At 37.1% G+C, this 25,561-nt stretch overlaps 1 protein-coding gene across 1 annotated transcript in view; it reads right to left on the bottom strand.

The window, feature by feature from the left end:
- The window catches only part of Cubn (cubilin), a 268,053-nt gene that overhangs the window by 86,103 nt on the left and 156,389 nt on the right, over positions 1 to 25,561 (bottom strand). Inside the window, exons 34-43 of the mRNA XM_078023361.1 lie at positions 25,449 to 25,559; positions 24,026 to 24,154; positions 23,040 to 23,172; positions 13,838 to 14,043; positions 12,803 to 12,987; positions 11,484 to 11,676; positions 6,782 to 6,979; positions 5,323 to 5,469; positions 2,858 to 3,048; positions 2,508 to 2,691 (exon numbers count right to left, since the gene is read on the bottom strand). Coding sequence (XP_077879487.1) covers positions 2,508 to 2,691; positions 2,858 to 3,048; positions 5,323 to 5,469; positions 6,782 to 6,979; positions 11,484 to 11,676; positions 12,803 to 12,987; positions 13,838 to 14,043; positions 23,040 to 23,172; positions 24,026 to 24,154; positions 25,449 to 25,559 — 1,677 coding nt within the window. The remainder of the gene's footprint in view (positions 1 to 2,507; positions 2,692 to 2,857; positions 3,049 to 5,322; positions 5,470 to 6,781; positions 6,980 to 11,483; positions 11,677 to 12,802; positions 12,988 to 13,837; positions 14,044 to 23,039; positions 23,173 to 24,025; positions 24,155 to 25,448; positions 25,560 to 25,561) is intronic.

Raw genomic sequence — 25,561 nt, 5'->3', positions numbered from 1 at the left:
CTCCATGTCAACCCTCACCTTCCACATCCAAGTGACCTGCATCCACTCAATTCTGTATTTATAAACCTTTCAGTAAACCCTTTCATCTGTCCTGTTACTGCCATTGCCTTAGTTCAGAACTTAATAATTTTTTTCCCGATTTAAATCTTTTGTCAGGTCTCTCTCTTTAGCCTTTCCTCCTACAATATATTTTCAATGATGCAGAAATATCAATTTCTAATTTGATCATGCTATGCATGTTAGGATTAAAATTTCTCAATGTCCCCCCTTAACCTCCGGGCTAACATCTTCTATCCTTAGGGTGGTATTTATGGCCCTGAGCATAATGATTCCTGTCGGCTTCATCACCATATCTACATCCTTTTAACTCTATTTTCCAACAGTAGTAAATTTCTTTCAAAACCGAATGTGCCTTATCTTTTAACACTGAGACACTATACATTGTCCTATCCTTTCTTCACTAGTTGACAGATCCGTCTGTCCATCTACCTGCCCTGGGAGCCTTCTCTGATCTCATCAGCTAGAGTGTTTCTTCTATGTGTTCACATAGCTCCTGATGTATTACACCATATGCTAACTGTACCTTTGCTAGCCTGTCTTCTCCACTGCACTGAACTCCTTGACAGAATTTGGTAGCTTGCACAGCAAGAAGCACTTTATAAACATTTGATTAATTAATTAAAGGGACAATTAATGAGGTGAGAATAAATGACATCTCAATCAACCACAGTGAAGAGCTGTCTCTAGGGAAAGATGATATAAAACAAGGCAAATTTGATGTCAAATGTTATTCACACAGGAATATATGTTAAAGAAATGGGAGTGGACTTGAAGTGTACATGGTGGAGAGTAGCCAGTAGTCAGGAGAAGCAACATCCTGGTTCCAGTTAGGGAAAATGATTAACTTAGTATGAAGAAACAAGAGTGATCATCTCGTTTGGGGTTGTCCAACAATAGGTTTTGAAACAAAAAACCAACAGCAGAGGAGGTAGAGAGGGATGTTGGGAGGGGAGGGGAGGGGAGGGGGGATAGTAGGGGATAGGAAAGGTAGCAGAATACAACAGTCACTAATATGCCATTATGTAAAAATGTGAGTATGTAACAGAAGTGAGTCTGTATTATGTATTTGGGGAGTTCAAAACCCAATTGAGTCGATTGTATGAAAGATGATATGTCTTGAGCTCTGTAATGTTTTGAACAACCAATAAAAAAAAAAGAAGAAAAAAAAATAATTATAGAAAAAAAAAAAAAAAAAAAAGAAAAGTCATAAGCCTGAAGCAAGATGGGGAAGAGGTAATGGCCACAACCAACTTGAATAGTATGAGTCCACAAAGGAATAGAAAAGCAAGGTTGTCAAGTAAACCCTAGTGCATCTGAATTATCATGAAATGTCGGCCTAAAAAACATAAATGAATGGAACAGTAGAGTTGGGCTGAAGTTATGGAGACTTTTATTTCCTTTCCTTTCCCCAAATAAAAGAAGTGAGGCTGACACTTTAAATTCTCATATCTGGGAGAATGCACAATTATGGTTTCACTGAGATTAATATGTATTTTGAAATGTATTCAAGAATCTGGAATTAAGATCATAATACCATCCTGAAATCCACATTATCTAATTTCAGGACAATAAACAAAGAGTGATTATTGCTATTGCTCTCCATTGACCCTACTTCCTGTTTTTGAAGCTATGCCTATTTATTTAGTCAACTAAACAAAAATAAATATCACAAAATTCAAATTATTGCCACAGAATTAGTCATAATTAAATGCAGTTAAAGTTAATTAAATAAAGATTGCTATTGTAATATGGAATAATTAAATGGGTAAAAATAGATTTAGAATTAGTGTTTTTTTCCAAGGAAGCATACAAATTATTAAACAAAGCAATTATAATCCTTTCAATGTTTCTATAGATAGGTTTAACTGGAAATTTAATAATGGAAAGTTCTAAGATATTTCAGGGATCAATAAGAACAATTAATTTTGTATACATAGGGAATGTCACTTTGGTCACTAACTCTAAAAAGTTAACTTAGAAAAGTCCAAATCTTGTTTTACTTACATGAAAAAGGAAAATAACGATATTTTCTTTAAAAAAGTATTCATGTTGAGATATTTAAAGTGTCAAGCATATACTGAGTGCTTAATAATAGGTAGCTATTTTTTTTTTTGGTAGGGGGATTGAACTCAGAGGCACTCAAACTCTGAGCCACATCCCCAGCCCTATTTTGTACTTCATTTAGAGACAGGGTCTCACTGAGTTGCTTAGTGACTTGCTTTTGCTGAGGCTGGCTTTGAAATCATGATCCTCCTGCCTCAGCCGCCCAAGCAGCTGGGATTACAGATGAATGCCACTGTGTCTCACATAGGTAGTTCTTCTTATTAATGCTTTATTTTTTGTTCAGAAAAGAAGAATTTCCATGATTTTCCCTCCAATCCATTTAAACAAGGAAGGTAAGGCAATTGCATGAAAAATTAAAATCTAATCGCAATAGATATACTTACCTAGACTCTTTGCCTCATATCTGATCTTAAATCCTTGCCCTCCATTACTACTGTCAGAAATAAACTGAACAAACATTTGATTATCTGAGGTGAACAGAGTTGATGAAGGATGACTGCCACAAAAACGACCATTTCCTCCATGGGGTCCCAAAGGTGGAGAATAGATATCAGGTCCATTTTTTAGCTGAAAAGACATATTAAAATTGCATAATTCTTTTATATTGAGACAAATGCGGTGAGAAAAAAAAAACTCCTATTGATTTGTGTCCTAAGAGACAAAAATTACCACTGTGTTTTCTAAATGAAGTCTACTGAGACAGTAATTAGAAAGGACAGCTAGCAAGACCTACCACCAGGTAATCCCCTTGGCGGCAAGAAGAATCTCCATTTGGGATGTGGAAGGGCTGTTCGAAATGGACAGCGATGGTCAGACCACTCTGGACCAAAACGTGCCAGGAGCAGGTGAGGTTGGGAGGGTAAGTCTCCGGGTACTTGGGGGATGTGATAATCCCTCTGTCTGCATGCAAATATCCACCACAGCCTTTCCAAGGAGAAAGAAAAGCAGGTTATTAAAAGGACAGTGACCACCAGGTTTTTTAGGCTTTCCTATTTTTCTTGGTAGTTTTCAAAGGGCAGACAATAGAAACAAGGTTTGAAACTGAAAGGGATCTAAGTAGGGGAAACAATTGGCAGAATGAATACTGAGTGAGCATGCTCTGCTGGGTATTTGTGTGGCTGTTGTCATGATCTGTGATACAGAGGGAAGCAATAGGAACAAATCACTTAAAACTTTCATAAACCCTACTTTGTTTTTGTTTGTTTATTTTTGCAGTACTGGAAATTATACCCAGAACCTCATGCATGCTAGGCAATTACTCTACCACTGAGCTACATCCCCAGTCCTTTTAAAATTTTATTCTGAAACAGGATCTCTAAATTTTCCAAGCTGTTCTTGAACTTGTAATCCTCCTGCCTTAGCCTCCTGAATTGCCTGGAGCACCATCATGTCTAACTTAAACTTCCTTTCTAGAGGAGGGAAAGATGCAACAAGAAAATACACAATATATAGGAGAGTCTTTCAAGAAAAATAGGAGGAATGGAGGGTGAAGGATAAGTAGCCTATCATCTAGGGAAGTTAGAAATGTCCTGAAGGAATATTTGAGCAGAGGTCTGAAGGAAAGGAAGAATGGAACTAAGTGGGCCTTGTGAGAGAAGAATGTTCCAGCCCAGAGAGTGTTGTAAAGGTTAAGAGGTCTACCAGGGAAATCAGAGGGATGAGGCAGAATGTGAGAGCGGAAGCACAGCATGGGCCAGGGCATGCAGGAATTAGAAAGGACTCATTCCAAGTAAGAGGAAGACACTGAAGGTCTTGCACATCAGAATAGCATCATCTTGTTTAAATCATAAAATGATCACTGTCTGCCATACTAGGACGGTAAAGGGTACAGGCAAGGGAAAGTACAATCCGAGATCTAATAAGGAGGGGATTTTCAGTCTGAGGAGTAAATGGAGGCCCGGACAGGGATGGTAGAGGGGGAAATGGCAAAAGTAGTTGGAATCTAGATGGAGTGCAACAGTAGAAATTACTGGGTTTGGTGGATGGGTAGAATGTGTGTCAGCACGTGTGACACACAACTTACAAAGGAGAGTGGCACACACATACAGTTGAGAGAGAGTGAGAAGTATTTGGGGCAGGCATTAATTTTCCATTTGTTAGGAACTCCACAGCTTATCAGAGAGTGAGTGAGGAAAGCTCACACACCTAGTTAAAGCACAGAGGTGAAAATTTATCTTTAATCTATCTAATTCCAAAGTCTATTCTCTTAAACCATGATACAGCCTGTTTCCCTGATTCTAAAAAGCTATATACAATAATGAAGAAAATATTAGATTTATTTTTAATATTAGTCTGAGAATCTGCTTTAAGATGTTTCAAACACATTAGAGTCAATATTCCATACAATATCGACTACTTCTTTAATTAGTTTAGATTTAAAGTTATTATGAGCTGGATATGGTAGCACACACCTGTAATCCCAGGGGCTCAGGAAGCTGAGGCAGGAGGATTGGGAGTTCAAAGCCAGCCTTAGCAACTTAGCAAGGCCCTAAGCAACTCAGCAAGACCCTGTCTCAAAATAAAATTTTTAAAAAGGATGGAGATGTGACTCAGGGGTTAAGTGCCCCTAGGTTCAATCCCCGGTACCTAAATAAATAAATAAAGTTATTGTGAGACTTCAATGTTGTCAAGCTATGAAAGTCTTGATCATACTCACGTGACAGAATCTTCCATACTGTACACATTCTCTGACTCATCAAAATCAGATTTTTAAGAGCAACAAACTCTTCCTGCCAATCTTGGAATGGATGATTTCAGCCAAGGCATTTGTGAAGATATTTTCTGTCTCATGTTTACCTGTCATTTCTTAGATTGAAGATAACACTGACTTATTTCTCCTTCGATGTGTTGTGGATACGTGTTGTCTTTTGAGTTCCAGCCCCCAGCTAGGCTGAGAAATTATGTCTAAGGTCTCACTCATACGTATGCCCACCGTGAGCACACGTCCTTTGGGGAATGAGATGTCACACTCAGAGACCTGAAGGCAGGAGACACCCTTTTGTACAACTTAGTCTCCGTGCTCTATATTAAAACTCAGTACTTGACACATGGATGGGCATCCAGAGGTGGCAAAGACCTGTGTCCTCTGACTATAACCTGTGTGTGCCCTGGCATGGGAAAATGAGCAGAGCTTATAATAGAGAGAGAAAAGACAGAGGTGAGAGGAGATGAAAGGAATCAAATGTCTGAACACATTACTCTTGTGAAAGGAGGCATTGAAGCCTGCCCCAGTGATACTGGAGTCAGAGGTGAAGCGGATGAACATGTACTCTCCAGTAGACCGGATGGGCCCAGGGATCTCTCTGCCACAGACAACTGCTAGCGGCTGAGCCAAGTTATTGTCTCCTGTGACCAAAGAAAGGAAACATCAGCGTGAAAAGGCGATGTCTTAAGAATCTCCCATCCTTCGCAATTCAGCCAAAGTAGCTCACACATATTTCTCAGAACCCTTGAGATTCCAGAGTCTAGGCTTCCGAGAAAAGTTATTGATGGAACAGAAAACAAGCCACTAGAATTTAATCTTTAAAGAACAACCATAATTTACTTCACTGATGTAATTTCCTACTGAAGATTTTTAAAAGGCTTCCACCAGATGCCTAACACTCAGAATATGTACACAAGGATTCACCTATTACATCAAAAAATTTAAATTTTAATATCCATAGGAATGCCTTAATGTCAGGAAAGACAATACACTTGGGGGGCCATGTGATGATAGCTGATTGTTGATAGAAAAAGTTGGGGGAGAAGAGAGGAGTTTTTCATTTCATGTTTATAGGACTGGTTTAAATCTTAGTGTCCATCCTCTATCGATGGGGACCCCACCATTTGATTTTTCTCACTAGAGGGTGAAGAGGGTATGGGATAGGGAAGAGGGTCTAAGGTAGAAAAAACCTGCACATTAGCAACCTGTGGGTCAAAAGCAAACATATCTTTTTTTTTTTTTCCCTGAGAATCTGCCTTTCTAACTAGTTTTCAGGAGGTGTCGATGCTGTTGATTTGAGGGCCACGCTGAGAAACACTTCATGTGAAGGCTATGAACTCCCTATTGTTTTCCTTCATTCCAGCCCATGCAAATAGTGAAGGACAACTTTATGCATGTTGCATATCAGCATTATTTATGTCCCTCCTGAATAATGTCATTGAATAATAACACAATAGCTGCATATAAAGGAAAATGTGCCAACTTATTACCCCTTAATTCTACTTACTCTACCAGAGATTCGGGAGACAACAGGAACCAACATATTAGAATTATAAATATTTTCCCCTTGGGTCTTAAAGCCATAGACATACATACAATGTCAATATTTAGCCCCAAAGATTCTAAAGAAAGTAGCAAAACATGAGAATTCATACTATTATTTCCTACTTAAGCTTCTCAAATGTATGTATGTGTGTATGTAGGAATATATGTAGGAATGTGTGTAAGAATTTTGTGTTATTCCTGACATTTTATACCAGGCAATTTAATATTTTCCTCACATTCTCCAGAAATTATGGCCAATTCTAGTATTTGATGGCTTCATTGATCATAGTATTTATGAAATTCCATACAAAATGAACAGAGGCTATCAACAAGTATAATGAGAACTGAATATAACTAAATAAGTGTCAGGGTTGAAACTCAGAATGTTTTTCTTTTAATTTTTCTCACCATCTCTTATCACAAGGCTATCATAGCCACAGGCTGAGTGAGATTCAACATCCATGTAGAGGATGTTGAGTTCCACAGTAGAATCAGGAGCCTGGATGAGCCAGGTACACTCGGCCCCATTACTGTAGCTTCTAGGCCAGCCTGGGGAGAAAAGAAAGAGTGGCGCTTCTCCAGTCCTCAGGAACCCGCCACAAGCACCTGCAGAATAAAAAGCAACACCTTTGAATACCTCTAAAAAGGGAAAGATAGCAACGCTTTTCCACTTTAAATTGATCGCTCTATACTGAAATCAATTGGAACAAGTTTCTCAAAGAAATCAATAAATATTGTATTAAACTCACTGATTCAGATGGCCTTGATTTCTGTATTTCACCTTTTTAATGTATGAAAATTGTAACATGTTATGCTTGTTTGCCATAATTTTTCCATACTCTTCTTTTATTATTGAGTTTTGATTATTAGGTAAGCATAAGTAAGTATGTGATAACCCAAAATTCTTTGGACCAGAAATCTTTCAGATTTTAAAGTTTTTTTATTTTAATTTGGAATATTTGCATAGATTTTACTGTCTAAACATCCCTAATATGAAAACACAAAATTTGAGATCAGGCACAGTGGCGCATGCCTGTAATCTCAGCAGCTAGAGAGGCTGAAGCAGGAGGATTGCAAGTTCAAAGCCAGTCTCAGCAACTTAATGAGGACCTAAGCAAATTAGCAAGACCCTGTCTCAAAATAAAAAGAACTGGGGATGTGGCTCAGGGTTTATATGCTCTGGGTTCAGTCTCTGGTACCAAAGGGGAGGGGAGAAAAAGAAAGAAGATACAAAATTCGAATGCTACAAAACCTGAAATGTTCTGGGTGCTCAGAAAGTTTAAGATTTTAGAACATTTTAGATTATAAATGCTTAACTTGTATACCCCAACTCCTGACCTTTTCATCCTTTATGAAATTTATTGCCATCAAATTAAAATTATAAATATTATAAGCCCATTAATGTAGTTTTATAATGATTATTTTATGAGGTTATTTTAAAAATAAAATGATAGAAGAAAATAATTACAAACAAAAATACATTGCCTTTTACATTTAATTATATAGTATATCTTTACCCTACTGTCTAGTAGGTTCTGAAGATTTACAAGGACCTTTAATTTCAGCCTGAAGACCCCCCTCTTATATTTCTCATAGGGCAGGACTGCTAACAATGAATTCTGTGGTTTCATTTAACTGGAAGTGTTTGGATTTGTGCTTAAAGAAAACATTTGCTTAATATAGAATACTTGACAGTCTTTTTATTTCAACACTTGGGATTTGCCTTCTGGTCTTCATGGATTTGATTAATCCTACTGAAAATTTTTTACATGACAAGTCATAGTCTTTGAATCTTCAAGATAAGATCTTTATATTCATCTTTCACAGTTTGACTATGCTGTGTGTAAGCCTAGAACTTTTTGAGTTTATCATTCTTGAAGATTTTTAGGCTTCTTGGATGTATTGGTCAATATTTTTCATTGAATTTCAGATGAATTCAGACACTATTTCTTCAAATATTCTTTGTTTCTCTTTCATGCTATTCTCATCTTCTGGGACTCTTATTATACATGTGTTGTCACGCTTGATAGTATCTGAGGCTCTGTACAATTTTCTTTATTCCTTTTCTTCAGGCAGGATAATCACAATGAACTCCAAGTTTGTTGATTCTCTTTTCTGCTTGCTCAAATTTGGTATTGAGTCTTTCCAGTGCATTTTTATTTCAGTCATGCTTGCCAACTGCAAAATTTCTAGTTGATTCTCTAAAACTATGTTTTCCCTATCACTTTTTTATAATCTCCACTTGATGAGACATTTTTCTCTTACTTTCTTTTAATTCTTTAGACATCAACCCCTTTAGCTTTTTAAATATATTCATAATATCTAATTTTATATCTTTGTTATTTGAGGCCAACCTCTTGGGTTCCAACATAGTCTCTTTTGATTGTTCTTTTCCTTGGTGGGAGCTATACATTCTAGTTTCTTTGTGTCTCATTATTTTGTTGTTGTTTTTGAAAACTGGACATTTTTAAACAGGGAACTTTGGAAATTAATACCATCCAAGGTTTGATGTTATTATTAGTTTAATGACTATTTGCACTAGTTCTATAATGTTTGTACTCTTTGTTGTATATAGCCACCGAGTTTCTGTTCAAATTATTGGTCAACTAATCATTAGATGGAGAATTAAGTCTCCCATTCATTTCCAAGGAATTTTAGAATGATGTGTGCATTGGAATAAGGTTACAGTAGACAGTTTACAACTCTGCCTGAGCTTTTACTTTTGACTTTCACAGACACTCAAGATCATACAGAGGTGAGAAATTAGGATCTTCTTGGGTCTTTTCTTGGGAATATAAATAGGCATGTACATGTGTGTAGTCTTCTAGACTCTCAGAAATATGTCAGAGATTTTTAAATCCGTAGATAGACATCTCTCTCATTCTTCAGTTTTTCCATTTATGCTTTTTTGGTCAGTTTCCTGTTAGCTATTACTGGTATCACTGCCTCAAGTACTTGTGATGTTAGACAACTGCTGCTGATTGTTTTGACAAGTACCCTAAGGGTAAGGCTGTTTACACAGTGAGCTCTTTAGGCAGGTCAAATGAAGACAAGATGAGAGACAGCAATTTTCCAAGAAGCTGCTAGACAGGTCAAATAATGGAAATTCCTTGGAGATAGCCTGTTTTCTGGAGATCCCAAACTGTTCTGCCCTCTTATTATGCTGCTAAGCTGTGGTTTTCACATCTACCATCTTTGTGAGGCTGCTGTGAGGCTACTCCTCAGCTAGGAAGAGGAGGAAGGATGGAACTACAAAAGTTAAGATACCACAGAGATGACCATTCTTACTGAGATTCTGTTGTTTTCTTAAATAAAAACCCCCTCAGCTTGTTGTAAGGCTTTGGTTAATTTCTAGAGTCCCCCCAGATTTGATTTTGACCATTTTTTTTTTGCCCAGTATTTTTAGATTTCCAGAGGTATATAGTTTGATAATCCAGAAAATTTTGATTTTATACCATATGTTTGATTAGTACTGGGACTATCAGAAAGAGAATATAAAGTACACTAGGACTAAGTCCTAATTCTGCTATCTTGGTACTATCTAGGCTATGGAAGTTTTCAAAAAGAGTAATTTTGAAGTGGAAAATCCAAATGCTGAATGTTATCTGGTACCTTCAATTTTTTTCCTTCATATAAAATATTCCTTATCTTGAATTTATCAAAGATAGTTATCACAACAGCAGACTGTGAGTCATGAACTCATGCCTGCCAAATATTCTATTTCTCCCAACTTTCAAATATTTGTTAGAGTCCGGTTCCCTGATTCTCTTATGGTTGGGTGAGGACATTTGACCACTTTCAGCCAAAAAATTATGAGCAAAAATAAGTGCCACTTTCCCACTGAGCACTTTCAGAACTGAGACATTCCAGGCTCTTTCACTCCTGCCATGATCACAGGCAATGTCCCAGAGAGCAGCTGCAACAGCCAGAGTTAGGCAGTGACGATGATGACAGGCACCCACTCAATCTATGAAGGACTTGGACAGTGAACATGAAAGAGACCTCCCTGTTTTCAGTTACTAAGAGTTTGGAATTATGTGTTCTGTAACATGAATGAGCATTTCCTGACTGATACACTGACTAATGTTTTCCTACTTGATGCATTGTTGTTGTTTGTTTGTTCGTTTCTTGGGGTTGTTTTTTTTTTTTTTTTTTTTTTTTTTGCAGTGGTGGGATTGAACCCAGGTCCTCGTGCATGCTAGGCAAGCACTGTATCACTGAACTGTATCCCAATCCCTTTTAATTGTATTGTGAATCAGAATTTTGTGAAGTTACCCAGGCTGGCCTTGAACTTGTGACACTCCTGCCTCTGCCTCCCAAGTAGCTGAGTGTACAGGTATGCACCACTGCAGTCAGGCAAAATGTGAAATTTCTACCAATGATCTAGACCACCACGTCAAGCTCATTTTCATGGTTGCTTATTTACTGACTGAACCACTTGCTTTGTTACCTAATCATTTAACTACTCAACTGTTAACTATCACATAAGTACTTTGTTTTTCCCAATTACTTTTAAGCCCCTGGAGGTAGAAATTGTATATTGGTTTCCTTTCTTAGTGACCTCACTGTATCCATAATAAATCATCCGTAAGTATTTGTTGACTTAAATTCATTAGCCAAAATTGCATGAGTAAGAAATGCTGATGATACAATGCTCAATGTGTTAATACATATAAAAATTTAAGCTTTATTATTTTTAATAAAACTTTTAATATGTGGTTTTTTAATGAAATAAAATTTAGGGGGAAAAGTTATTGTCTATTTAGTTGATCCTAACAACTCTGTGTGTGTGTGTGTGTGTGTGTGTGTGTGTGTGTGCATGTGTGTGTGTATGGTATTATAAATCAAATTTTTAAAGAACTCTCAAATAGTTATTAGAAATTATAAGTAGTTTATCTTCATGAATATCTAGCACCTCTATATATGAAAATCATAACAAGAAACATTCATTTTCAAGAAACAATGAAAATTTTTTTTACAAAATGTAGTATTTATGAATTTTAAGACACCTGAAGGCATAAAGGAAGGACATCATTTGTGATTGGACCCTTTGAAATATTGGCCTGCACATATCAGTCCTGAATAGAATGCTATTCAATACCAAACAGACCTGCAGCAATGGTAGGCAAAGGTCCAGCAGGAACATCTACTGCAAACCACTCCAGGAGGAATCCCTTCCCTGAAACTGAAGAGTCTGAAGAAAACTGAAATGTCAAAGAATTTCTACTGGAGCTAAAAGTTTCAGGCTGGGTACCACAGTAAGTTCCAATTAGGATGGAATGAATATCGAACCCATCAAAAATCTGCATGTAAAAAAAAAAACAACAAATCAGAGATATTGTAATTAGACCATTACCTGCATTTCTCTCCATAAAAAAGAAAATTTTAAAGATGACTTGTATTTCTACTTGATTATAATAAAAAAATAATAAGCAAACATTTTATTTCAGTTTAAAACAGAAATGCCATTAATGTAAATTATTATTACAAATAATTTAAGGAAGTTATTTTAAAATATTTATAGCTTTGTTGCAGAATTATATTAATAAACATGCTCGGTGGGATATAGCTTATTAGGTGATTTATAGTAAAATTTGTATGTGGAAAAGCAGAAAGTAGCAATGTTACTCAACGATCATACTTAATGTGTTCTGGGGCCTCAAAGGGAGCAATTAGGAAAAAAAGAAGAAAAAGGAAAAATTTAATGAGAGAAAGTGAGGGAACATCCTAAGAGTCAAATCTCCACATAAGTAAAGAAGAATCGGTGACAAAAAAAAAAAAAAAAAAAGAACCACATCCTGCAGTGCTCAGCACAAAGTCATCAACTCTTTCATTTGGTTTAAAATATTAAAATATCTATTTAGAGACACATTTTGTCATGGTTGCCAAGTAATTGGCCACAATTTCATTTACAACAGTTATTATAAAATCCTCTCCTGAATCTCATTTTTTCAAATTATGTAATAATTATTTCCTTATATATTGAATATCCATCAGGTACAGGGTCCTACTCAAGGCAGAGAGCATCCAAGATGAATAAGAAAGGATCCTGACCTGGAGGGATCTGATAGTGTTTCTGTTATTCCTATAGTAGCCAAGGTCTGAATGGCAATTATCAGCCAATTACTGGATTTATTTATTTATCCGTGATCCTTTACATTTTCAGCACTCCAACATGAGAACAAACAGGATAATGGGATATAAGACAGAAAAAAACAATCTTTACATACATGCATGCTTAGACAAAACCCAATTAGTGAATAACAATAATACTTGAACCAAAAAAAAAAATCTTTAGATACAGAATAGAAAATAATAAACATAAAACTGGAATCACCTTTGTTCAGGTAATATAGAGGTACTAATCATAATTTAGGGCCGAACGATAGCAACCAATCAAAATCATAAACATTGTACACAGAAACTCACCCTTAGTTTGTCATAATAGCAGTTGTGAGTTGCTTCAATGTCCATCTCCAAGATTCTCCCCTGGATAACTTGAGATGCATTCACACTTACTGTCCATTTGTAGTTGGAGTTGTGGGGGTAATTTGCTGGCCAGAAGGGAGAGGCGATTTTCCCATGAGTTCCCACAATATTATCATTGCCAAATACTAGGAGGGAAAACAGAGTAGTAAATCAGACCTACTTAGAATAGCTCTTTGATCAAATTAAAAAACAAAACAAAACACAAAGGATGTTAAAAAGGATAGACTTCTAATGGACTGTGATTTCCTTTCTGACTACTGAAAGAAATATAGCTTCCCTTTTGGATTCTGGACTCTCTATTAATTCCTTGGAAAAGAGTGATTTTGAGAACGGAATTCCATCTCCTTGAAAGGTTGCCTGGTCTGAAAAGAGGAGACAACTTCCCATGTGAAAAGGGGCTCCGTGACCTCAGAGGTGCTGGAAGGTGCTTTACCTATTTTGCTTTGTTTTAAAAAAGAAGGGAGTGCTTTTCTTTTTAAATTCTACAAGAGAAACTGAACAAACAGAATAGCCCATTATTAAAAAAATCTGAGTTAAAAAATAAAAGCAGTTAACATTTTGTTCTACTGGAAGAATATTCTATAGTTCAAATATATAGGCACTTATAATCAATACCAAGTAATACTAAATGTTTTTATAGGATCAAATGAAACACATTTAATAGATGACATATCCAACCTGAACTGTATTATAAGACTCTTTAAAACAATATCATAAAGATTTCAATTTAGCATTAGATAGAAACTAAAGCTTAAAAAGGTATTCGAACTATTGAGAATGTTCTCTCGTGCTCTCAATGAACCATTCATATGTGCTTTAGTTCTTCTAATATACCTTATAATAAAGGAATTCCATAGACCATATTGGAGAAGAGCTTAGAGTTCAGGATTCTTTAATGCATTACTGAAAAATTTGTTATCATATCTACTTTATAAGACATATTCTGGGAGCCATCACAAAAATAAAACAACTTACTCTTAGCAAACGTAGCTTGGAAGCCCATTCCACTGCCTGAGCCATCCGAGACAAATCTGATCCACAGAATATGCCCCAAAACAGATGAATAATTGAGTGGTAGGAAGTTTCCACAGTATCGTCCCACCAAGGGACCCGTGGCATTTCCTTCCCGTATCTCCACAAAATCTCTGCTACAGTTCTGAGAGTCTTCCAACTGGAAAGATCTGATTTGGAGAAAACAAAGTTAATAGGGATTAAACTGAGAGAATCATCTTTGAGGTTATCCTGAATCACATGCTGAGTTAACGTGTTCACTTTTTGAAAACTTTCTTTAATTTTGATCGCAAGGTCCTTTGGCTATATCAAAATATTTCTTTCACTCAAATTTGTTGAAATGCCTATATAAGAGACACAAAGACAATATACTATTCTCAAAGATTTTTCCTCCTAGTGGGAAAAAAACTGGGCAAGAATACAGAAATAATGATAACAATAACAGTAATAATAATGTCCAAAACATCGTTAGAACTATAAAGCAATAATATAAGAGCGGGCTGGAAATGTAGCTCAGTAGTAGAGCATATGTTTAGCCTGTAACAGGCCTTGAGTTCAATCTCCTGCACCAGATAAATAAATAAATAAACAAACAAACAAACCGACCAACTGGCAGAAGAGTTTTGAAGCAGAATTATCACATCTAATTGTTGGGTTCAGAAATAGATTGACAAAGAGATTTTTTGAGATAGAAATGTAAGCACTAGACTATTAAAAACAGAGTGCTGTCCAACAAAGGCCCTGTTCAGAAAAGGGTGGAGAATAGTGTAGAACCTGCTAGATATCCAGTTTGGTTAAAAAAAATTGAGCATCACCAAGGAACCACTAAGAGGTGTAGCTGAAGTGGCTTGATGGGATATTTTTGGTAGAGTTTAAGTTCCTTGCAAAGGCAACTTCTGGACTGGTAGGAAAATGACAGGATTTATAATAATACAGGCTGGTGTTCAAATGTGGCCCATTTAACTCGTCTTATATTCTTGCAACCGTGATGTGATGGGGGTTAGCAGATAGGAAATGACAGCCACGTCATATGATTGTTATAAGCAACACAGATAGAGAGTCTGGAAGACACAGGTGCTAGATGAATGCTTTTAAAATTTGATCTTAACATTTAAAAAGTTGAAGGAGATCAAGAAAACACAGTTTTGGGGTAAGAGTGGACAAACAGTAGAATGAAATAGGGAAAAAAATTGCAGAGAACTTATAGAGTCAATACAACATGATGCAAGGTACCAAGACAATTAAAAAAATGGTTTGTAATAATTGAATATCCTTATGAACAGAGAAAAATAAAATTAAAAAAACCTCAGCTCCTGCCTCTCTTCATATATGTAAAATAATTTAATATGTCTCAGAGATGTAAACATAAAAACCAGAACCATAAAACTCCTAGAAGAAGACAGAAGAATACCTTTGCAACTTTGATAGGCAAATATTTCTTAGAATGCAAAAAGCACTAATCATAAGATAAAGAATTGGTAAGCTTAATTTCACCAAACATGTTTCCTCATTAAAGACAATAAGAAAATCAATAGGTGCTATGCACAGTAACACACACCTACAGTCCCCAACTAGGGAGGCTAGGCAGGAAGATTGCAAATTTGAGGCCAGCCTCAGCAATTTAGTAACACCTCAACTACTTAATGAGAACCTTAAAAATAAAAAGGGCTGGGAATGTGGCTCAGTGGTAAGGCACCCCTTTCTTTCTTTCATTCAAGAAAGAAAGGGGTGGGGGAGGGAGGGAGGAAGGAAGAAAAAAGGAAGAGAGAAAGAAAGGGAGGGAAAAAAAGGAATAGATAACTTACAGACTGGGTGGGGTGAGGGAAGTTACTGGCAAAGCATGCATCTAACAAGGGACTCAGAACTAGAATATAAAAGGAAGTCCCCACACAATGAAAAAAAATGAATTTAAAATGGACAGACTTGAACAGACATTTCTAAGAGAAGGTAAATGACTGGCCTATGAGAACGAGAAAGTGCATGGTGTGGCTCCTCATCAGACTAGCCATTACTATGACAACCAGACATTATTTTACATCCATCAGAATGGCTAAAAAAGAGAAAAAAAAAGGTTGATGAGATCCAATGTTGACAATCATGCAGAGAAACTGGAGATCTCATCTATTTATGGTGGGACTGTACACCCATAAACACTTCAAGAAATTATTGAGCAGCTGCTTGTAAAATTAAATATACATCTAATTAAATTCCACTCCTGGATATTCACCCAAGAAAAATAGAAACATAGGACAGATCTCAACTTTGTAAAAGCTATCTAAGTTAAGCCCTAGGCCAACGTTATTCTAAATGGAGAAAAATTGAAAGCATTCCCCTTAAAAACTGAAACAAGACTGAGATGTCTTCTTTCACCATTTGTATTCAACATAGTTCTGGAAATTCTAGCCAGAGCAATTAGACAGATGAAAGAAATTAAAGGGATACGAATAGGAAAAGAAGAACTTAAACTATCACTATTTGCTGACAACATGATTCTATACTTAGAGGATCTCAAAAAAACTCCACTGGAAAACTTCTAGAACTAATAAATGAATTCAGCAAAGTAGCAGGATATAAAATCAACCCACATAGATCAAATGCATTTCTGTATATCAGTGACAAATTTTCTGAAAGAGAAATTAGGAAAACTACCCCATTTACAATAGCCTCAAAGAAAAGAAAAAAAAAACTTAGGAATCAATCTAACAAAAGAGGTGAAAGACCTTTACAATGAAAACTACAGAACACTAAAGAAAGAAATTAAAGAAGACCTGAGAAAATATGAAGATCTCTCTTGTTCTTGGATAGACAGAATTAATATTATAAAAATGACCATACTACCAAAAGCACTATACAGATTTAATGCAATTCAAATTAAAATCCCAACATCATTCCTTGTAGATATAGAAAGGGCAATTATGAAATTCCATTTGAAAAACTAGGAGAGCCAGAATAGCTAAAGCAATTCTTAGCAAGAAGAGTGAAGCAGGAGGAACCAATATTAGAACTTAAACTATACTGCAGAGCTACAGTAACAAAAACTGCATGGTATTGGCAATAAAGCAGACATGTAGATCAATGGTACAGAGTAGAGGACACCAAGACAAACCCACATAAATACAGTTCAGTTATCTCATACTAGACAAAGGGCATCTAGAAATGAAAAAAACATACATTGGAGAAAAGATAGCCTCTTCAACAAATAGTGCAGGGAAAACTGGAAATCCATATGCAGCAAAACGAAATTAAACCTCTATCTCTCACCCTGCCCAAAACCCAACTCACAGTGGATCAAGGACCTAGGAATTAGACCAGAGACTCTGCACCTAATAGAAGAAAAAGCAGGCCCAGATCTTTATCATGTCAGCTTAGGACCTGACTTCCTTAACAAGACTCCTAAAGCACAAGAAATAAAATCAAGAATCAATAAATAAATTCAATGAGGGGCTGGGGTTGTGGCTCAGCAGTAGAGTGCTTGCCTAGCACAGGCGAGGCCCTGGGTTCGATCCTTAGCACCACATAAAAATAAATAAATTAATTAAAGATACAATAAATAAATTGGATGGATTCAAACTGAAAAGTTTCTTCTCAGCAAAAGAAACAATCAATGAAGTGAAGAGAGAGCCTACAGAATGGGAGCAAATTTTTACCAAATGCACATCAGACAGAGCACTAATCTCCAGGATATATAAAGAATTCAAAAAACTTTACACCAAAAAAAATAATAATCAATAAATGGGCTAAGGAAATGAGCAGATCAAACAATTTTTTTAAAAAAAAATGTTCAACATCTCTATCATTAGAGAAATGCAAATCAAAAGTACTCTCAGATTTCATCGCACTTTAGTCAGAATGGCGATTATCAAAAATTCAAGCAACACTAAGTGCTCGTAAGGATATGGGGGAAAAGGTACACTGATTCATTGCTGTTGGGATTGCAAAATGGTGCAGCCACTTTGGGAAGTAGTATGAAGATTCCTTAGAAAACTTGGAAAGGAGCCACCATTTGACCCAACTATAACTCCTTGGTCTATACCCAAAGGACTTAAAATCAGCATGCTACAGTGATGTAGCCACCTCAATGTTTATAGCAGCTCAAGTCACAGTAGCTAAACTGTGGAAATAGCCTAGATGCCCTTCAATAGATGAATGGACAAATAAACTGTGGTATATATACATAATGGAATATTATTCAGCCTTAAAGAAGTATGAAATTATGGCACTTACAGGTAAATGGGCAGAGTTGGAGAATATCATGCTAAGAGAAGTAAGCCAATCCCTCAAATCCAAAAGCCAAACGTTTTCTCTGATAAGTGCATGCTGATCCATAATGGGAGTGGGGTGGGGGAGAATGGAGGAACTTTGAATTGAGCAGAGGGAAGAGAAGGGAGGGGAGAGAGTGTGTGTATGGGGGAAGATGGTGGAATAAGACGAACATTATTACCCATATGTATGGGTATGATTGCACAAATGGTGTGACTCTATATCATGAACAATCCGATAAATGAAAAGTGCTTCATTTGTGTAAAAAATAAAATTAAATTAATTAAATAAAATCTCTCTCTCTCTCTCTCTCTCACACACACACACTCACACACATTTTGACTGCTATACTGCCCGATATTGTCATGGGGACATGGGGATTAGGGACAGAATAACAGAGTAAATTAGACATTGTGCCTCTTTTTTAGGGAGCTTATTCTAAGTAGGAGGAAAGATACATATACAATGAGGCGATAGTAAATTCTAGCAGGAAAAAGTCAAGTACACTAAGGGACTATTTTAGGAAGGACATCAGGTTACATCTGTCACTTAAAAATGGATGTGCTGTTTTCAATAGCAACTTAAAATAAGATGCCTAGGGATAAATGTAACAAAAGACCTATTAGACCTTTATGGGAAAAACATAAAATTTTATCAATGAACATAAAAAAGACCTAAATTAATGGAGAGAGAGCCCAAGTTCAAGAATGTGAAGTGTCACGATCATAAAGATGGTAAATCTTCCAAAATTAATTTATAAATTCAGTGCAATTCCAGTCCAATTGATAATTGTGGTTCCATGTATGTAGAATATAAAACAGAAAGCAGTGGGGTTGGATATACCCGTATATATTAAAGGGATGAAACATGTACAGAAATGATACACGTAACATCCACGATCTAGGTTACTGCTGTGACGGGAAGGTAAAGGAAGATGGAGGGGACTTTTGCTGTCTTGTAACATTTTTCTTACATAAAAGTAATTTTTAAAGAAAAAAGTAATTCAATTAGTAACAAAGGGAAAAAAAAAAGAGGAAACCAAGTACAAACTATTTTTTTTCCTTAATTTGTTGAAGGGAGATTGGCTAAGAGGAAGGACAAGACAAAGAAAGAATGGCTTAAATGGCTTAATTAAGATTACAGAGAAAAATCCATCAGGAGGGAAAAAAAATCTAAAATATCTCAAGAATAGAAAGTGTGCTGTATCTTTCAGTCAGTGCTGAAAATGGTGTGTGGTGAAACTCCATAGTGCCTGTGGTCAGCACAGGGCTCCCCTGGCGCTCCATCCCAGCTAATGGATTAAAATGCTTAGGGACAACCAGCTGAGAGGCTCCAGCCACCTGAGGCCCCTCCACGGGCTCTGTATCAGGTTCATGTTCCAGTGTTCATTGCTAAGCAGAGCATGGGAACAAGCTGATCATTCCCCTTTGTTCTACCACCCCCGCTTCTCAAACCAGATACCAGCACTGGTAAATCTCTTAACCAGAAAAACAGAGTTGGTGGCTCTCATGATCCCAGTAAGTGGGTCATTACAATACAGATCATCTTGACTATATTCTAGATGCAGGCCTAGCAGCAAAGAAGGACTGATAATTGAGAAGCGAAGAAATTAGGACATATCCACATTGGGCAAAGCAAAGTATGTATTTATCTCACCTCCCTTTATTCCCTTGACAGTCTTGTGTTTTGCAATATGAAATGTATACCTACAATCACTTTTTTTTTTTTTTGCAAGAAAATGACCTAAATCCATCTTTTAGGGAGATTGCCAATTTCCTGTTTAAATCCATGCTCAAGTTTACTACCCATAATATTATCAAAATGCAAGATGTGATAAAATTGTTTTCTTCTGCTTCTCAGAAAGCAGAAATGGAAGAAAGGGAGGTTATTTTCCTCAGAAGGGGAATTGCATAAAATAACCTCTAAAATCTTTCTGCTCCGAATGCCATACATGACCCTGCAGCATCAGCATCACCAGAGAGTTTGTTTGAAATAAACAATCAGGTCCCACTAACTAACTGGATGGGATACTAATTTTAGTAGGAGTCCATGTGATCAATGGGAACTGTAGAGCTTTGCTTAACTGTCCAGATCACCACAACATGAAGGTCTTTTGTAGCACTGTACTATAATCTAGTGCTAAATAGCAAAAACAAAACAAAGCAAGACATTTCATGAATCATGGTAGAAATCATGGTAGGTCAATATCTATAAGAATCAAACTAGCCAGGCGCAGTGGAGCATGCCTATAATTCCGAGGGCTCAGAAGGCTGAGGCAGGAGGATCATGAGTTCAAAGCCAGCCTCAGCAAAAATGAAGTGCTAAGCAACTCAGTGCGATCCTGTCTCTAAATAAAATACAAAATATGGCTAGGGATGTGGCTCAGTGGTTGAGTGCCCCTGAGTTCAATCCCCAGTACCTAATGAAAAAAAAAACAAATTAACTTTTAAAAAAGCTTTATATTTACTGTAAATTTTTGCTTTAGGCCAGTACTTTCATAAACAAATCTATCCTTTGGCTAAGATCTGTTAGTTAAAAATACAATGTGGAACAAAAATAATACAATCACTGTTTCTCGTTATCTCATGCAGATTCTTGAACCAAGACCAATCATTTTCTAAAAGCACTCTGCAAGCAGAAAATACAATTTCTGCTAATTCCTTTAAATATCTGCTTTACAAAAAAAAAAAAAAAAACTCTCCTTTTTAGGTTTTATTTCTCCCTTCTCTTTTTGTTGCAAATCCAACCATAATTTCTCCAGTTTTTCTCTCTATTCAATTTTACCACCACAGTATCCACAATCCAAACCCTGTGTTTGAGAACTTGATGTGATTCATATGTTTCTCATATGCTTCTCACAGGCTCCAAGCGGGGGGCAGGTTTCTAAGTATCCATCTGGATACAGTTTAGATCAGGACAGAAATAACTTAGAAGCCTTGCCATGAAACCATTCTTATTACCATCTACACGTAAAAAAGCATCTTGCCTTCCACAAAATTCATTTTAACAATAAAATTCAAGCAAGTAACACAAAGTAGTCAAAATTAACTTTTTATAGGCAAGAAAGTAAACAGCTGAGATGCTATGATTTTTCTGCACAGCAATTGAGACACAAGGTCCATTAAACAGTAAAATGGATGAAACTTGCGCTTGCATACGTAAGCTCCCATCCTCCATGAAGAGAGTCCACTGTTGGTTGTCGGTTTGGATTTATTTGTGAAGTAGCAGAGAAGATACTTTGGAAATGGCAGAGATTGAAAGAATTAACATTCACCCAACATTTGCTGAGCAACACACTTGTGCTATACGTTTCAAATTTGACATCTTTAATCCTAGCAGTGGTCTTAGAAGCTTGTTCTTATGACCACGCTACAGATGAAATTCATCTTTTGAGGTTTCAGTTTAAAAGCCTCTGATGTTCATTTATTAATAATTCATCAAGAACTGGGATCTTATCTCTCTTAAACATTACTAGTACATAGCCTAGTTTCTGACAACCACTGAACGTCAGGGTGGCCATCAGTGTGAATTTGGTGAAGACCCAGAGGAAAGTCATTTCATCTGCAAGTATGAGACCTACTAAGCCACAGGAAGGACCTTGGACTTCACTGTAAGGACATCATGTTTTGTTCATCGTTATCAATAAAGCATCTAGCATGGGAGTAGCAAGTGCCTACCATGTGCTTAGGGTCTTGATAAGCATTTGCTTAATAAAGGGATAAAGATGTCAGGTAAAAATTATACACATAGATTTGTCCCATACGGAATTTTGTGCCTTCAGTAAAGGCAAAGAGGAGTTAAAACCTCCTTCCCATGTGGCAGTCTAAATTTGTATTGCCTTTCAGGCATGCAGAGGGTGGCTTTGTCTTAACACAATGCCATATGCACCCTGAAGAGGCACTATGATGGATTAGAGAAAGCAACTTGAGATGTTTGAACTTGGTCCACAAATAAGTTGTTGTCTTATATTTTTAATCAGCTCTTGTTGCACAGATTCTACGAAGAGCCAGAGTTTTGAATAAATAGGAAAGTATACTCAAAACAATCCTCTCATCTCAATATTAAGAAACATATTGCCTTCAAAGCAGAATTTGCAATGCCAACCATAGCCTAATAATATGTACTACTACAGTGTGGTGAACAGCTTTTAATTCAAAGCGTCAATTTAAATACCAAAGTCCCCAGGTATTTGTTAAGCATCCATTAGCAAAGTGGCACACCACAGTACCCCTCTATGGGTTGATCAAAAAATCCTGTTGCACACACCATGTGCTTTTTACATCCACTTCTGATAGATACTATTATTCCTGTTTCATTTAAGTAAGATGACTAGGACTGTGACAAGATCTTACTGATCTACATCCATAGTCCATATTCCAAAAGTGCTAGAGTTCAATGAGAAGCACGAGAGTGATTTTGCAAATCAACTACTAAGTTCCAAAAGATTTTCCAAACTCATTCTTTTGATAGAAAAAGAGGGCAAAGTGGATTGGTGTAAGGATAAGGCACAGGAGTAAAGAAGTTTATTTGATATGGAGTGCTCCCTTGGAAGAGAGGCTGTTAGTGATGCTCTGAAAGAACCAATGTAACTAATTCTAAGATAAAAAGTATTGTTCTGTGAACATAAATATTCCCCAAATTTAGGGACCAAAAGCTTAACAATGTACTGCTGGTAATGTCAGGCAAATGGCTAGAACCACTCTGGAGAGAATCTTAATGCTATTTATAACCCTAGCTATGACTAAAACAGAGGAAATATGAAAAAAGATTTCCTAAAGTTCCCACTGTATTCCTTTTAGCAGTTGCTTGGACACATGTGCTGTTAGTTGTCCATCCTATTAGTAACAGCACTTCCTTCCTGCAGATTCATTAGCACTGAAACAATACCCCATAAAAAAGGATTTACATAAAAGACAGCTGGAGTTGGTTGCCAGGGGAACTGACAATGTTCCAGATACATTCCGTATTAGGAGGATAAACTTCGGGGTAGCCAGGGCTGTCCAAGATGCCTTCGGCCATGTGGAAGGTTCCACCACAAGCTAGAAAAGAAAAAGAAAAAGAAAGGGGTTGTCAGAGCAAAGATGGGTGCGGGCAGTTAAGACAAAGCAGAGAGAGCACTGGAACCAGCATCAAGTGATTGGAATCTCCATCTCAATTTCCTTATATAAGGAAAAGATTCTAGAAACTGGAAACGAAGAGCCCCACAGTGGCTGGATCAGAAGGGATCTCTGCACTTTTTCTAAAATCTTTTCCTCCCCATGAACTATACCTGGATAATAAAAGATTTGTTTTTAACCCTACAACCATTTGGTTTTTCTGAACAAGATTATTTCAACCCTGGCTTAGAAGAGAAGGCAGATCCCAGCTTCTCCTTCTCAGAAGAACACTGGAACACACACCCACCTTCTAGCTGGGCTTCAGCTTTTTAGTACCACAGGGCTGAGAGTTGAAACAGCCCTCTCCTGGCTAAGAAGCCCACGGCAGCATGGTTTCTTTCCTCCCCTCCCCATCTGCTTCATCAACCCTGCCCTCCCTGTCAATATCCATACCCTGCCTGAGCCCAGCATCGAGGCTCAGGAGACAGACCAGCCATGTGGTTGTCCATCCATAGGAGATGGAGGCGCCATCAGAGGCTGGCAGCCAGGGGCCACCGCAAGAGCATCACCCAGACACAGGTCAACAAGTCAATTGAGATCATGAGGTGGGGCTAAAAAGATAGGCAGGTTTCCCGCCCCTTCTTCCCAGTATTCCCAGAACTTGAAGAAGGTCAAGTGAGCCAAAGAGGTGACTCAGGAAACTAGTCCCCAACTTTGAAAAAGTCCCAAACAACAAACCCAGGACTTCCACCGCACTCATGCTAACCTAGTCCAGCCATTTGCTCAAGTTTCTTACCCGATGTGGATGCAGCATACGTGGCATGAAAACCACCAAAATTCAGTGCGGAATCAGAGACGAACCTCAGCGTCAGGGCACTGCCAAAGGACGTGATGGGGTGGGGCATGGAGGTGCCACAGTAACGGCCTAAATAACAAAGATGGTGACAAGAAGAATGAACGGTGATCTGGCAGAGGTCATAAGCACAACCCTACTAGAATCACCAGAGACCCAAGCACACAGAGAAGTCACGACCAGAACCATCTAAGTCAGAGTTGGTGTTTGAGGTAGTGCCTGAATATTTAAAATAGAGTTTAAATACAAGCATAGGAGAGAGGGTGATACACAGATAAAGAATAAGAGAGGGCCAGAGGAAAAACAGATGTCTTGGCTCCAAATGTACTAAAATAAGACACAGTAGGGACCTGCACAATTAATGCACTATTCCTCAGAGTTTCAAGGCACTGTAGGGGAAAAAGAATGGAAGCTGGAGCCAGATGACCAGAATTCAACTCTCTCTCCGCTCTGCCGTTTACCAGCTACTAGATATGAGGCAAGTTGTAAATGCTCTGTGCCTTGGTTCTCCATATGAAAAGGGGCAAGCTGAAAATAATAAAACCTGTATCCCAAGGGCTTGAGGATTGAGTTCCTATTCAGAGAGTATTTAGAATAGTATTCAGCACATGGCATGGTATATAAGTTTTTGTTAAAAAGCATACTCTCATCCTTGGTCAAATGTTTATGGACAATTATCTCAGGCAATACAATGAGAGGTGTGCACACAGCATAGGGTGTTCACTGATTACCCATTATTGTCTCCATAGGCAAATGGCAAAGCAAAATGTCTTCCCTGACAGAAAGAAGCTTATGTAACAAAACTAAAAACAAACAAAAAAAATTAGTAAATTCACAGAGAAAGCTTAAATGACCTGCGATGATGTTACTTGAAGACATTTAAAAAATTAGCAGTATATTTTAATTTTACTGGGATGTCAAAGAACATTTTTGATTTAATTAATTAATAAAAATTGTTTTTGCTTCCACTGAGGACAAAGAAACAGGCTCTAGGTGAATGTAAGAACTTTTTTTGAATATTGACCACAAAAAAACTCCTGACAATTCTAATGCTGAAATGGCCTTCATTCCACCACTATTTCAAACAGTTGCAATTTTTAAATTTTCTAAAAATATATTTATATGCATGTGTGTGTGAATATATATATATACAAACTACTCGTGTCCTTGAATATACATGAGCTGAGTTTCTTGAACCCTACATCATTAAATCCTGCTTTCCTACCCTCTAATTACCTTTACTCGGCTCGTGCTACTCTTCATATTTATTGAAACATTTAGGCTTGAGTGGAAACCTATAAATATGTAGGTACATAAACGAGAGACCGCCCAAACCACAGCTGTACTTGGGCATGCACTGCAGTACCTCGGAGGGGTGCATCATAGTAATCGCCATCCAAAACTTCTAGAAAGTCGTGTGTGCATCTTGTACTGCTTTCAAGTCCAAAGTGGGTAAAGGAGAGAGTAATATGATTGACT

This window comes from Ictidomys tridecemlineatus, chromosome 10 (genome assembly GCF_052094955.1).
Source record: "Ictidomys tridecemlineatus isolate mIctTri1 chromosome 10, mIctTri1.hap1, whole genome shotgun sequence".
Lineage (NCBI taxonomy): Eukaryota > Metazoa > Chordata > Mammalia > Rodentia > Sciuridae > Ictidomys > Ictidomys tridecemlineatus.
This window is presented reverse-complemented; position numbering and strand designations above follow the sequence as displayed.